The 15,188-nt window shown below is 44.2% G+C and overlaps 1 protein-coding gene across 3 annotated transcripts in view; it reads left to right on the top strand.

Moving 5' to 3' along the window:
* CDK18 (cyclin dependent kinase 18) overlaps nucleotides 1-6,910 on the top strand; it is a 116,796-nt gene extending 109,886 nt beyond the window's left edge. For all 3 annotated transcript variants that reach the window (XM_053247034.1, XM_053247032.1, XM_053247031.1), the window contains 2 exons: nucleotides 320-397; nucleotides 3,440-6,910. In XM_053247034.1, the coding sequence (XP_053103009.1) occupies nucleotides 320-397; nucleotides 3,440-3,474 (113 nt within the window). In that variant the 3' untranslated portion in view covers nucleotides 3,475-6,910. The remainder of the gene's footprint in view (nucleotides 1-319; nucleotides 398-3,439) is intronic.
* Nucleotides 6,911-15,188: the final 8,278 nt, after the last annotated feature.

Below are 15,188 nucleotides of genomic sequence, written 5' to 3'. Positions count from 1 at the left end.
CAAGTAAATGGACAGTGTTCCCCAATTCTCTGAGGGTACACAGATTACGTTCCTCCCAGTTGTGCTTCCGTCCCTTGGAAATAAGTCCCATTAAACTCAGTAAAACCTGCATTGAATAAATATGCATAGAATTCAGGATGGTGATTCTATCATCTGGTGAGATGCAGTTTGTCTTCTGTTTTTCAGCTTCAGCTGTGGACACTCCTTCATACACTTACATCTTTATTTTACTTCCCCATGTAAGTTGAAATGTTGAGCTAACTTGATCAATTTCAGTAACTCTCAGTCCTCCTCTCTGTCTTCCCACCCTTTCCTCCAGCTGCCTCTATCTTTTCTCTGAAGGAAATACAGCTTCAAAAGGACCCTGGCTGCAGAGGATCAGGCTTCCAGCACTCTGGTAGGTATTTGTTTCCTCTAGGCATTGGTGGGCTTAAAGGCCTCTCAAAAACAGATTGCCTTCTAAACGAATGTATCATTCTACTATAAGATTCCACAGATCCCCTGTAAACAGTTCAGGATTTGATCTCTTGGCACCTTGCTGCTAGGTACTGTGTCACCACTACTGTTCTAAAAAGGGAGGCATAATCAAAGTCCCTTAATAGTTATATCCAAGTGAGTTATAACCAAGGCAAAAGCCAGTCCTACAGTTAGTTGCCTGCAGTCACTCACTGGTGGGTCATTCACTAGTGGGATTGGCAACAAAAGGAGAAGGAGCCCATCAACCTTATGGCAGGGTTTAAAATTCCAGCAGGCCAACCGTCCTGCCCACTGGCTCCTTTGACACTCCGGACATAACAAAGAATTGACACAGCTCAGTTGCAATGTCCAGAGCCACTTTCTGGCATCTGTTTGCAATCGTGTCTTATTTAAAGCCCTGTAAACATTTCAAGGCTGAAGAAGAGACTGAGCAGCTCCCTGTCTGTATCATTGCAAGCATAACATCCTCACACAAGCAACACCCCCTCCTCTTATGTAGGAGTCAGCTGAGGCCCACAGTTGGGCTCCAGTGGAACACAAATAAAGGCACAATTTGACCAAGAAGAGCAAAAGTCTCAAATTCCATGAATAAAATATGATACAAACTGAGAAATCATCCAGTATGTTTGATTAACATAATTCTGGCTCCAGGTTACTGCCTTGTCGTAGAAGCTGTCAGCCTTTTTTCCTTTCTAAAAATTGGCACACTATTGAGTGATAATGATAGAAGTATCAGGAGCCACAAAAGAGGGTGATGGCACTGAATGCTGGCGCAAGACAGGTTAGTAAAGATGCACAGAAGAGCTGAGCCACTAAAACAGTCATCATTTCAACACATTTTAAGCTATAGACCCCAGCCTTTAGGCAGTGATGCCAAGGTGAATATTTTTTGTGTAGCTACTTTGATAAATAATATTTCCCTGCTGGACTGTATGGCCCAAAACATATTGGGATCTTCTGTGTGTTTGTGGTTCTATAAATCTTCTGTGTACCCTGTCTTACCGAAGTATTGGGGACCACAAATGGATAACACCCGAGCTCTGTCCCATTTAGTTGTGTCTTTCAAATCTTGGTACGTAAAAGGCCTGTGATTTCTGGCTGACAGCTACTGCAAAAGCTCAAAGCTATTGCAAAAGTGCAAAGAAGTCTAAGGATGTGCATGAACCTGTTCAGAGGCCCTTTTATGGGCCTCCGAACAGGTTCTAACACGGGGCCGATTATGGCTTTAGGGGCAGGGGTGGGTGCACTTACGCTCCCCAGCCGCATTTCCCCCGCCAGCGTGTGAGTATGTAAAAGCCCGTTGGGGTAGCAGTGTACCTTCCTGCCACCCCGTGCCGTCGTTTTTCGGATGTCACCGGAAGTAGCAATGGCGGCTACGTACCCAACGTGTGTGTAACCACTGTTGCTACTTCCGGTGCACCCACCCCTGCCCTTAAAGCCACCTCCCGCCGTTGAACCGGCCCTCACCGGTTCCATGCACATCCCTAGCTCAATCTATTTGCAGATGATCCGAGATCATTATGACAGTCAATATGTAAACTCCCCAGGATGTTAGTAAACAATTAGCCATTTTAAGTACCGTCTTTTGTTTTGGAAAATATATCCTGTAACATACCATGCTTTTAGGCTGAAGGCAATCTGTGGTAGAGAAGAAATTATGTTCTGAGTGACACTTTAACCACTTACAATGAGCCTTATACCTTGAGCAGCCATCCTCATAGGAAGCTGCCTTATACAGAGTTAGACCATTGGGCCATGTGGCTCAGTATACTGTCTACACTGACTGGCAGCAGCCTCTCCGAGGTTTCAGACAGGAATCTTTCCCAGCCTTACCTGGAGATGCCAGGGACTGATCCTGAGGCCTTCTGTATGTAAAGCAGTTGCTCTACTTCTGGGCTCTGGCCCCATCCCCAAAGGTGGCATACATGGGCCTCCCTCCTAGACACCGACCACACCATGACCTGCTTAGCTTCAGTAAGGTTGCTATATCTATCAGTCAATCAATCAAATCTTTATTATGGTCTTTGACCAGCATAAAGTAGGTTACTTTGGAGCGTCATAAAAATGGCGTAGAAATGATGGTTGGAATCTTAAGGTTGGTATATTATGTGCCCTTAAACAAGGGGCAGGCAACTTTGGTCCTCCAGATGTTGTTGAACTATAACTCCCATCATTTGTAACCACAAGGTATTGTGGCTGAGAATGATGGGAGTTGTAGTTCAACAGCTGGAGAGCCAAGGTTGCCTACCTCTGCCGTCCTCGTCTGAATTTGGAGCAATAGAATTTAACAAGACCACCCACAAGAACTATATCTCATCCCTGTGATGATGAGCCTTCTGTGATCCTAAACAAAGAAGTCCTTGACCTGTTAAAAACAAATAATTAAAAAATATTAGATCTATGTTTCTATATTTTAGCTTATATTTTAACTGTGTAATTTTTAAAGTCTTGTGTTAATTTTTGTGTGAATCGCCTTGGGATTGTTTTAATAAAAGTTGGTATATAAATTTAACAATAAAATAAAATAAATAAGGGCTTATTATAGTGGACTGTATTCAAGTGTAAAACTTCAGGTGATCCGGAAGGCTAATTTCTGTGGTTGAACTGGTAGTTCTAGTAGGTTACTTGAAAATTGCACTGTTGTTGCCTGCACAAGACTCTGGGGCTTGGGTTGCATCATCTTATAATCGTACCTCACAATGCAAATAAATGAACAATCAGGAATAAAAGCTTGCTAAAGAGTATGATTCTGTTATTGGCGCCCTTTAACCTTGGGCCTCAGAGATGTGTATGGAGAGGCCTGAAGTCCAGTCACTTTGCTTTTCTGTGCCTCACTTCCCCATATGTGACTTCCTTGCCCTGTGGATGGGATTCGTTTTGGACGTTTCCTCTTCAAGCAACAGATTTTGGTTCATGGTTCTCAGACTCTTAAACATTCTTAACATTTCTTTCTTTCCCCCAGCTCGAGGGAAGAACAGGAGGCAAAGCATATTTTAAACCTGGTTTAATCATTCAATGCATCACCAGGGAGATCAAAGCACTGAGAGGGAAGAGGACTACGTAGATCTCATGGAGCCCATTCCAAGAACGATGAAGGCTGGTATCCACTGAACAGAACCTGCCCCTCCACCATTGCAGGGCTGCTTTCCAGAATCCCACAGCTTTCACCAGTCAAGAGACCTGGTGCCTGGACCATCCCCTTTTCATGTAGCAATCATTATCCTCCACCTGGGCAAGGATGTTCATCAAGTGATTACCTGTTATCAGTGTGGCCCTAAAATGTGGACGCATGTGCTCACCACTGCTTTAGAGGGAGACAAAATGGAGTCAGTAGGCGATGGGGTGGGCAGGATCTCACCACAGAATTGCTTCTTGCTTTGCTTCTAACATCATGTTGTGACAATGTGCTGAATTTCATTGTCCCTCCTCCCTCCCCCCCCACCATCATGAGATGACTTCTAGGAAATCATGCAGACCTGTTGAGTCTGAGAGTAACAGGAGAAGCCCTCTGATCCATTCTATGCAGAGCTCTCTGGCTTTGAACTGAAAAGGAAACTGTAACATTTTAAGCAGAGGGGAAATGCCTATTTCCTTTGAGTTTCTTTTGCTCTGTTCATCAAGAATGAATCTTCTTTCTGAATGATCCAAGCATTTAGGGAGTGGAGAAACCCTTTCTTGGATTGTCTTGGTCCACTTAGTCCTTGTCCCATTCTGTTCCCCAGTGTTTGTTTTCTGAACTCAAGCTGCTATACAAGGAACACCAGGATTAGACTCCCACAGCAGAGCATGATCTAAATCATGTTTTATTAAAGTTATACCCAGTGTTTCTGAGAACTTCCCTTTAACTCGTCCCAAGAATAATTCATCACTAGCTTGTCACTAAACAAACAGATGCACTTTCCCTATAAAAAGAGAACTGAGATCCAAGTAACTCAAGAACTTCAAAAACTGGTGAGCCTCTTTTAAATCTCACTGCAAAATGTGAAAGAACTTGAGGTGTTCTTCCCCTTGCTATTCCAGATCCCTGCAGTGAATTCTGCCTTCGTAACCAGTATGCAAAAATGCACCTGCATTTCTTGCCCACATTATCGGGGAAAGAAACTTAATTTATTAACCAAAAAACTTGGTTTTCCGAATAAGTAATGTGCTCAGAGTTAAACATCTGTCTATGTTGTATCAAAATGGTTTGTGCATTTTTCTTTTTTGTGAATTCAGGAGCAAATGCTATTCAAACAAGGTCCAATTCAGAACAGTTCCCCCCAAGGTCAGGCTGGTTGTGAAAATGCCTTTCTTGTAAAACTTGAAACAAAGGGATCTGAATTCATGTTGTATTATTTTTGCTGACTTATCTTTATTCTAACGGTCAACTAACTGCCGGGTGGGGGGGGGGAACAATCTTATGAGATAACAAGTAGCAGGTCCTTGCAGTCAGATAAGATATCTGTTTGCCAATTCAGAGGTCTTGTCCTGATGGTATCATTCATTCTGTCCAGTCTCTGGAGAGAAACATGATCTCTCAATGCCTCAGTTTTGCCAGCTGCTAAATGGAGAAATTTGATTGCATTGGTGGTATTTATATGGGCACTTAATAACCATACAGAATCTGTTCTTGACAACGTGCCAGAGCCCAGGATTAGCATCATAAGCAATTGCTTCGGACAGATTCTTCATCGCCAGTCTCTGTGTCTTGTTTAAAAAATAAGCTCCTCTTTAAGAGATTGGAGGGCCATTGATTTTAAGTGGACAAAATGCCTAAGGTCAGCATTGCCTAGGTAAATGAGTGATTCTCTATTTTCAGATGGGGCATTTAGAGCTGAGAGAGTTAAGTCAAATATTGCATACAGTTCCTGGCTAAGGCACCAGCTCTGTACCCAGAGGTGCACCTAGGTAATTTTGGTGCATGGACCTAAAGGCCTTTGGAGGCCCTTCTGCTGCAAGTTAAGTATCATTTTTTAACACGTAGGTTCTTGAGGGCACAAACCACACCACCCAGGGCAGACTAAAGATGCTTTGGGGGCACCCAGGTGGTGTGGAGGCCCTGGACTTTGGTAAGAGCGCTTCTATCTGTACCCAGTCATGAATGATCAGGGCTCAAAAGAGTCTGGAAGCTAAAGAATTGGCTGGGTTCGTCAAGTCAATATGTAACATTCAGCCTTCTTGGCCATTGTATCCCTCTATCAGTTGCCCAGTCAGTGTGCTGCAGTGACAATAGAAGCAACCACTGTCAGAATTCTCTTTCTGTATAGCTCTTAACAGCCCTGTCTCTGGACTCCTAATCCAGTAACCCCTTCTTTGGCTCCCTGACCCGCAGTCTTGAGCCCTTCAAGCTTCCCTTGCCTGTCTCTTTCCTTCCTGACATAATGCAGAACCCCTTCTGTTCTTAGGTGGTATATGAGGTTCTTACTGCATACCTACTTTTTCCTTGGCTCCACTTTTCACCAGTTCCATGACTCCAGCACACACACTTCCCGTAAGTCTATGCTTTTTCAGCCCACTTCCTACTTTGCCGTACTTTCTGTGGCCAGCCTACCAAGCATTTTTTGCAATAGAGCATACAGTCCATCCACCAGTGAGCACTGTAGGGTTTCTTCATGAACCACCTTGGTTGTGTTTCTCCTCTGCCCTTTCCTCAAGCCACCTTCATCTCTCCTGCCTTCTGCTTCCTCTCTCTCTGCCCACTGGCTACTTTATTTACTTCCTTTAGGCACCCAGCCTCTTGGTTCCCTGCATCTTACCTTTCCTACCTCCTGGAACTTATTTCTCTGTCTTTGGCTGCCCCACAAAGCTATTTCTATCTCTAGGACATGTGTGAGACTTAATCCCAGCCAAACTGACCTCTTTTTCCTCAAAGAATCTGAATGGCAGATATTCTTACAGCTTTATTCCCTGAACGTGGGTAACCCTTTTTCTATTGCATTTGATCAACCAATGTCAGTGTCTTGGCTGCCACAAGCAAATGCAATATAAGTATCTCAAAATAAAAAAGGAGATTGTATGCGGGAAATGTACTTTAAGCACTGAAATTCCTGGACTGAATCTATACTTTCAGGGGCACAGAATTCAGTTTCCTACCCAGGTCCCAGTGTTGCTTCCATGAAGCTGCTATCTGCCAATAACAGTGTGGAAGCAAAACCTTCTGTAACGCCCACTCATTTTTAATGTTATTTGTTTTATTCATAGAAGTCAGATTATTTATTAGGCCTCATGCCAAAGTGTATGACCAGATTTCTGCACTCTGACATGTTTCTGTTTCTGGGCCTTCATATACAGTAAGAAAAAACCTCATTTTCTAATCAGTGAAAATAAATGACCAAGTGTCATTTACCAGCTTTCTCTCCTCAGTACATACATGGTGCAGAGTTGAATATATATTTTTCTGATTCATATCATACTAATTCAACGTTTGCTACAGTAAACACTTTGTAGGACTGAACCCACAATTGCATTGTGTATCTCATTGTATATTCACATTGGATTATTCAAAGTGAATTTTTGGAAGCAGCTCTTGGGAAGACAAGGCCCAGACCAGGGGAGGCAGCAAACCTTTGTTTTCTTTCCTAAAGAAGGAAGAAAGAAATCAAATAAATAAAAAAAACAAGAAAACAAGGGGGACAGGACAAGGTAAGTTTGTTAGGGCTAGTCTTTTCTAGGGTTTGATTTCTGGTTGGCTAGGGGTATTTTTTTTGACAGGGCAGTTTTAGTTTCAGTTGAAGTTGTGCTTAGAGAGACAGTGGGTGAGGATTAGCTGCAGGTGAATCACACAGCTTGTGCGACAGGGCACATTCCTGAGGTGGCACACTTTGGAAGCAGCTCTTGAGAAGACAGGGTTCAGACTAGGGAGTTTTACTACATGGAGCTTTGTGAACAGGAGTTTGTAAACAGATATCAAAGGGGTTTTGTGTGGAGTTTAGCAGGGAAGTATGCAGGGAGGCACACAAGAGGTCCCCTGTAGCTGTTTGTCTCAGAACAAGCTTAGTGAGGGAAAGAAATGCCGAATCATCCCTGCTGAGCTGCCTGGCTAGGCTTCTCCTAAAACTATTCTGTATTATTGGTAGGTTCAGAATTCTGCTGCTGCCACCACCTCTTTTGTCTACAAAAACTCTCTGGGCTTGGGGTGGGTTAACCCAGGAAAAAAAGTCTTAATTTGGCTCTTGGACAAGTACAAAAAACATTCACATGCAAGCCTACATGTAGTGAGAAAACTGATAGCTGCTGAACGTTTGAGGCATGCCAGAGGAAACCCCCTTTGGCCCCTGCTTTTCCTGAGTTAATGATCAACCCAGAGAGGCTTATAAAAAGAAAAGAACTAAAAAAAACAGTTTTATTCAGTGACTACAGACTGCTTCCATCTGAGGCTTTCTCAGCTTTTAGATACAGTTAAGAATACTTAGTAAGATTACAAAAATAGGTTGTCTTAATGCACGCTTAAATGTTTACAGAGGCTTTTGCAACACCCTAGGTTTATTGAGCATAGGCTAGTGTTTCTTATTTCAGTTACGCTGCAGGTAAACTAGAATGGAACAGTATCCAGAATATGCAGAGCACACACACAAATAAATATAAGTTTCTAACGCAAACTCTAACTAAACAAACTTTCCCCTAAATTGATCTTCCCGAAGCCAAAGCCCTGGATCCTTGCCTTGGACTCACCAAACTCCTGATGAGAATTCAAGCTTCCTGCCCTCCTCCTTTCAAAGATCTGAAGAGTTATTCTCTTGCAGCCAACCTCCATGGCTACATGTCCTCCTGTGTACCTCCAGCCTTGCTTCTTCTAAAAAGAACTCCTTTTCCTGGCAACAGCTCTCTAGGTCCCACCCCCCGGTGGACTGATTGGCTGAGCCAGCCTGTCAGTCAAGACTGGGTTCACTTCCTGTTAACTCTTTTGAGAGAGGGGAGGCTGATCACTACATCCCCCATTATCAGAAAGGAGGCACACAGTTCAAGAAGAATGTGAGTACTACCCCACTTTTGTAATTTTCTTGGAGGACAGAGCTTAAAACCTTTAATTACCTAGCAATTGCTGCTAAGACCTAGTGTTCAAGTAAACAAGCTCTATACTAAATAGCCAATAAAACCAGTTATGAAGGTAGAATGCCTGCAGGGGAGGGTAGAATGCCAGCTTCCCTGTGTGTTGCACAAAATGTTTTGCTGACTATCTGCCTGAGAGGCAGAAGTTGTGAGTGTGTGCTCCATGCTAAGAGCTCCTGGCTCTCTGACCATACTTGTTCCCTCTAAGACAAGGTGGCTGACCTGGAGAAGCTCAGGGAGGCAGAGAGGTATCTGGATGATGTATCAGGGAGAGGGATGTAATAGAGGCATCCCACTCTCAGGCTGACAGCTCCTCTGCTGTCATGGAGAATGAAGATCTCAGGGAAGGAGGACATCGTGCTGAGGAAGAGGGGAATGGTCCGTTAGAAGAGACCATTTCTTGCATGTCCATATTCTCTCGCACAGAGGATACTTCTCTGGGATTTGGGGGGCTCCTAGTAGCGGGCGATCCAATTGTTAGGGGCATAGAGAGATGGGTTTGTGACCCATGTGTAGACCACTCAGTGACTTGCCTGCCTGTTGTGAAGTTTGTGGACACCACATGGTGTCTAGATAGGCTGTTAGGCTGTGCTGGGGAGGAGTCAGTTGTTGTGGTGCATGTCGGCACCAACGATGCTGGAAATTGTAGTCGGGAGTTCCTAGAGGCGAAATTTAGGCTGCTAGGTAGCAGATTGATGTCCAGGGCCCCAGGGTAGCATTCTCAGAAATGCTACCTGTTCTATGTGCAAGGCCAGCAAAACAGGCAGAACTGAAGGATCTCAATGTGTGGATGACATGGTGGTGCTGGGAGGAGGGATTTAGATTTGTTAGGCACTGGGATACATTTTGGGACAAGACAAGCCTGTACAAAAGGGACGAGCTCCACTTGAATCAAAATGGAACCAGACACCTGGGGGATAGTTTACAGGAGCCGGGCAGTATCTGGTTCGGCAAATGCCATCCCTTAAGATGCAAGGGTGTAAATGCTTCAGATAAACCAGAATGGGACATAATATAACCAGATAAAAAGCAGACAGGAGGCTGTGCTAGCCGGTCAGAGAGATCAAATAGCCAAAAGAAAGATAGCGCACACACCAGGTAATAGATTCAGCATATAGGTGCTTATATGCAATGCCAGAAGCCTCCGAGCCAAGATGGGTGAGCTGGGTGCTTGCTTGCTAATGAAAAAATAGATATAGTGAGCATAAAGGAACAATGGTGGAACAGTGAGAACCAGTAAGACATGGTTATTCCTGGATACAAACTCTACAGAAAAAGATGGAGGGGCGGATCGGGGGTGGAGTAACACTGCATATTACAGAAGGGCTAGAATCCAACAAGCTAAAAAACCTAGGACGACTGGAGTCTTCCACAGAATCATTATGGATGACAATACGAGGACTGAACGGAAATGTGTTACTAGGAGCGTGCTATTGCCCTCCGGATCAAAATGCTGAGAGTGACTTGAAGTTGGAGAAGTAAATCAGAGAGGCATCAAAGAGTTAGAGCTGTAATAATGGGTGACTTCAATTACTCTCATACAGACTGGGAAAATTCACATGTGGGTATTGACAAAGAGGCCAGATTACTAGACATGATAAATGACTGTGCCTTAGAACAATTTGCTTGCAGAACCAACCAGAGAGAAGGCAACGTTGGACTTAATATTGAGTGATGCCCTGGTGCAAGATGTCAGAGTTGTAGAACCATTGGGGAACAGTGACCATAGTGTGATCCAGTTCAATTTATATGTGAGCAGAGCATTGCCAAGGAAGGTTCTACACAGATGAGTTTCAGAAGAGGAAACTTCTTAAAAATGAGGAGATTGGTAAAAAGGAAGCTGAAAGGGAAAGTCAGGAGGGCCAAATCACTCCCGAAAGTATGGGACCTACTTAAAACCACAGTAATAGAAGCTCAGTGGTAATGTATACCAAGATAGAGGAAAGGTACAACCAAGTCAGGAGGACACCAGTGTGGCTAACAAGTAGAGTTAGAGAAGCTATTAAAGGGAAGAAGATTTCCTTCAGAAAATGGAAGTCCTGCCCAAATGAACAGAAAGAAACATAAACTCTGGCAAAAGAAATGCAAGGTGAGGGAACATATAGCTAGAAGTGTCAAGGGGAATAATGAAAACTTCTATATACCAGAAGCAGAAAACCTGCCAGGGTGGCTGTTGAACCCTTAGATGTAAAGGGTGTGAAAGGGGTTATTGAGGAGGATGAGATTGCAGAGAAGATGGATGGATTCTTTGCATCTGTCTTCATGGCAGAGGATACTGATTATATAACCACTCCATAACTGAGCTTCTCAGGCTTGGAGGCTGAAGAACTGGGCCAATTTGAGGTGATGAAAGAGGATGTTCTAAACTGTCTTGAAAAACTAAAACGTAACATTGCCAGGGACAGATGGCATCCACCCAAGATTTCTAAAGGAACTCAAATGTGCAACTGCTGATCTCCTGGTAAAAATATATAACTTTTCCCTACAATCAGGCTGTGTACCAGAGGACTAGAAAGTAGCTAAAGTAAATCCCAGTTTTCAAAAAGGGATCCAGAAAACTACAAGCCAGTTAGCTTAACTTCTGTGCTGGGTAAATTAATGGAAAGCATACTTAAAGACAACATTGTTACAGGCCTTACTGAAGGAAAACCAGCATGGCTTCTGCAAGGGCAAGTCTTGCCTCACTAACCTTTTGGAATTCTTTGGGATAGGGATGTGCAAGCCAGTTCGACATCGAACTGGTCTGGCTCAAGGGCTTGCCCTCAAGCCAGACAGGCCCTGGTTTGGCTCGAGGTCGAGCAGAACCCACCCACCCCGGCTGGCTTGGGGCCAGGGGGGGTCACACGTCAAAAAATATTTTAAGGACTCACCACCTCTGGGTGCTGCTGCCATGGCTGCGCGGGGGGGGTGTCTCTGGTGGTTCCCCTTTCCCCCAGTCTTGAAATAGCCCAGTTCTGGCAGTTTCCAGCCCACTCTAGGCCTCTGTATACTGTTGGTGGACATTTTGGAGGCCACCATGCATATGCAATAGCCATCTGCGTGACCAGGATGCTAATATTTTAATACCCTTATACAAATCTATGGTGCGGCCACATTTGGAGTACTGCATATAGTTCTGTTCACTGTATCCTCAGAAGGACATTGTAGAACTAGAAAAGGCATGAAGAGGGCAACTAAGATAAGCAGGGGCCAGGAGCATCTTCCTTATTGAGGCAACACTACAGCATTTGGGGCTTTTTAGTTTGGAAAAGAGGCAACTGTGGGGAGACTGTGTGTCTGTGTGTGAGTGAGTGTGTGTAAGTAAAATCATGCATGGAGAGAGAGTGGACAGAGGAATGTTTCTCCCTCGTATTACAATTCTAGAACCAGAGACCATCCCATGAAACTGAAGGCCAGGGGATTTAGGATCAACAAAAGGAAGTAGTACTCTTTCACAAAGCGCATAATTCATCTATGGAATTCTCTGCTACAGGAAGTGGTAATGGCTGCTAGCTTGAGTGGCTTGAAAAGGAGCTTAGACAAAATCATGGAGGACAGGTCTATCAGTGGCCACTGGTCTGGTGGCTATAGGCCACCTCCAGCCTCACAGGCAAGATGCCTCTAAATACCAGTTGCAGGAGAGCAACAGCAAGAGAGGGGGCATGCCCTCACCTCTTGCCTATGGGCTTCTCAGAGGCATCTGGTGGGCCATTGTATGGAACAGGATGCTGGACTGGTTGGGCCTTGGGCCTGTTCCAGCCGGGCTGCATCTTGTTTATCTGTTTGTCAAATTTGTACACTACCCCAGACTTTTGTCTCTGGACATTTAACAACAGCATAATACAAGTTAAAACGTACACACAAAAAATTTAGGCAATCTAACAATTAAAAACATAAAACGTAAACATTTAAAAAGCTGAAAAAGCTTGGCTGAAGAGGTGGGTTTTCAAGTGCTTTTTAAAAATTGTCAGAGATGGAGAGATCTTAAAAAATTATCTGCATGAAGATGGTTAATAGCAGGGCATAGCAAGCCTGTAGCAGCCTGTGTCCCTCCCCCCCCCCGCCGCCATCTCTGGCCCCTGCTGCTTGTTTGTGGGGGTTAGTTTAAGCCCTTCCACGCCTTGTTGCCTCCTCCCTCATCTCACTATAATCATGCTTCTTGCTGTTTGGGGGCAATTGGAAAGATGTCATGTGTCCTCTTGCTGGTGTGAGAAGTAGCTCCCACAAGGCTCTTGGAGGGGCAAGTGAGAGGCTAGTGTACCCTTGTGCCAGTGAGAGAGGATGCATGCCATCTCCCCGCTTGCCCTTAAACAGCAGGCAGCAGTGGTGAGAGGAGGAGGATGAAAAAGGAGGTGGCAGCAAGAGAAGGAGATGGAGCAGGTAGGAGCAGCTACTGGGAGCATAGCAGCTCATGTTTACAGGGCACATGTGAACACCAGTGGCTACATCCCTAGCCTAGTTAATAGTTAACTTAGTTTAGACTGGGGACAAATATGGCTATATTTCAACACACCTTTTTTACACTTTCCTAACTATAGTTACTTTCTTTGCCTTTATAGACAGCACTATTTATAAGTTAACAGCTCAGTTGTATATTTGATCCTTAGACAAAACTGTATCAGCAAAGTGTTTAATCACTTACCTAATCCTTAGCACCTACCGGTAAGTAGTCTGATGAAAATCCGTGCATTTAGAGTTGGGACCAAATATCTTGGTGGTTTGGTGTAATAATCTCTCCCCCCAGGATGAAATGAGGTGATAATCCTGTATTCTCTTAAATCATTGGCTAATAGTTGGGGAGTGTGTTCCTCCTTCCTTGCAACTCAATCACTTATAAACAGATTTCCATGCCAAGAGCCACTTTTGCTCTACTTTCTGTCCCCTACATGCTAAAGTTTGCTTCCTATTCCACAATCCTTTGAAATCAATAGACGCTTTACCATTGATTTTTACAGGGATATGATGTCATCCCTAGTGAGTCACTTAGACTCCAATAATATTGCATATTCTCCAGTGGTTGCAGCATTCTGTTGTGAGAAATCTGCACCTTCTGAAATTTGTTGCTCCTATCCACCTATTAAAGGTATAGTCAGGAGAGTTGTCCTGTACTCAATCTTGCAGAGTGTTCCCACTCACACGGTGATTGGAGGAAGGGTTCTGAACACCTGCTGTGAAATAATCAGTGAGCACAGATTCACAGTCTGCTGATATCTGTAGTGGGGGGCGGCACAGAATTTGGAGAGAACATTGTAATTTGCATAATTAGAAGTGTTAAGTGTCCAAACAAATATACATAAAAAGCACTAGTTTCATTTTCTGCTCCTACATTCTCTTTCCAGAGGGATATAATTGCAAATAGGTGTACATGTGCCCTGCTTGGGGCCATTTTTGATATGAAGACAGCATTAAAAATAGGGCATTAACGTGTAGCTACAATGGATGTGTGCTGGAGACAAAAAGAAAATGAGACACATCTCAGCCCTAATTTATGGAATGGCACTCAGTGCTGAAAAAATCAATATGTGCTTTGATTGTTGGATCAGAACCAAGTAATGCAGGTACCCTCTGTTGGTTTGGAACAAAGTCTCAAAGCTTGCTTAATTGAAGCTGTGGATGCTACACCCCCCACCTTGACCCAGTAAACTCCTTATACATGTGGAATGCCACCACCAAATTATTGCTGCATGATTCCCTTTCACTTGACTGGGACTTTCACATGAAAAATTCCCAGTGCACTGTGCCCATCTTCAGTACTTACAGCAATAGTAAGGCCAATGGCAGCTCCCATCAACCCGAAGTGTAGTTTCTGACTATTTGCTTGTTGGACCTCTGTGAAGCTTTGGCTGAAGATGAATATACATGCAGAAGTCATTGTTCCCATTGTGCAGTGTTACACTTTGCCCAATGCCAGTGGGGCTCCTTTAAGGGAAACCAAGCCTGCTTTAGCCCCTGCACCACCTTGGAACACTTGCATGGAGTGCTGAGAAGTATGGCCCTTTTCCCAGTGCTGCTGCATCGGAGCTCTTAAAAGAGGGTTCTGTTCCTCTTAAAGGGCCCTCCCAGCACTGAAGAAAGTGCAGTACTGGTTGAGGAGGTCAGCATAATGGGAAATAACTTGCATTGAAAGTTTTTTGCCAAAGTGGCCCCCACTTGAGAAACAGGTAAGATCACTGACCTGCAGCATCTCTTAAGATCAAGCCTGTGATCCTCAAAAGCAGTGCATAGGCACTCATACACCCAAGCATTTGTTAATAATTACCCATATACCCCAGTGGCCAACATCCTGTGCAGCATAAAGCAGATGGTGCCGATCCATCCATGCTGCTTCGGGCACACAATGAGGCAGCAGCAGTCTTCTGCTTTTGCACAAGAGCACAATACTTTGGGTGGCACGTCTGCACTCTGATAGTATTACTTCACTCAGAAATGCCTCACTGACAGTCAAGCGATGTGTTTCTGATCTAGCTAGTGCTTCCAGAGTGTGGGCATGCTACTTGAAGTGTGTGTCATTTTGCTTTCTTGTATGAAAGTGCAAGACCGCTGAAACTGCACTGTGACCCTGCAGCAGTATAGGTGGATCCACACCACCTGTGTTATGCTTTGCTGGATGTTGGCCAGTACAACTGAATTACATGTGTTCTTTATGACATTTAGGCCTGGACTTACAATGGTACTAAGGCTGTGTTCACCATGTCCTTCACCAG

The sequence above is a fragment of the Hemicordylus capensis genome, chromosome 4 (genome assembly GCF_027244095.1).
Source record: "Hemicordylus capensis ecotype Gifberg chromosome 4, rHemCap1.1.pri, whole genome shotgun sequence".
Taxonomy (NCBI): domain Eukaryota; kingdom Metazoa; phylum Chordata; class Lepidosauria; order Squamata; family Cordylidae; genus Hemicordylus; species Hemicordylus capensis.
The sequence above is the reverse complement of the archived record's forward strand: the minus strand, read 5'-3'. Positions and strand labels throughout refer to the sequence as shown.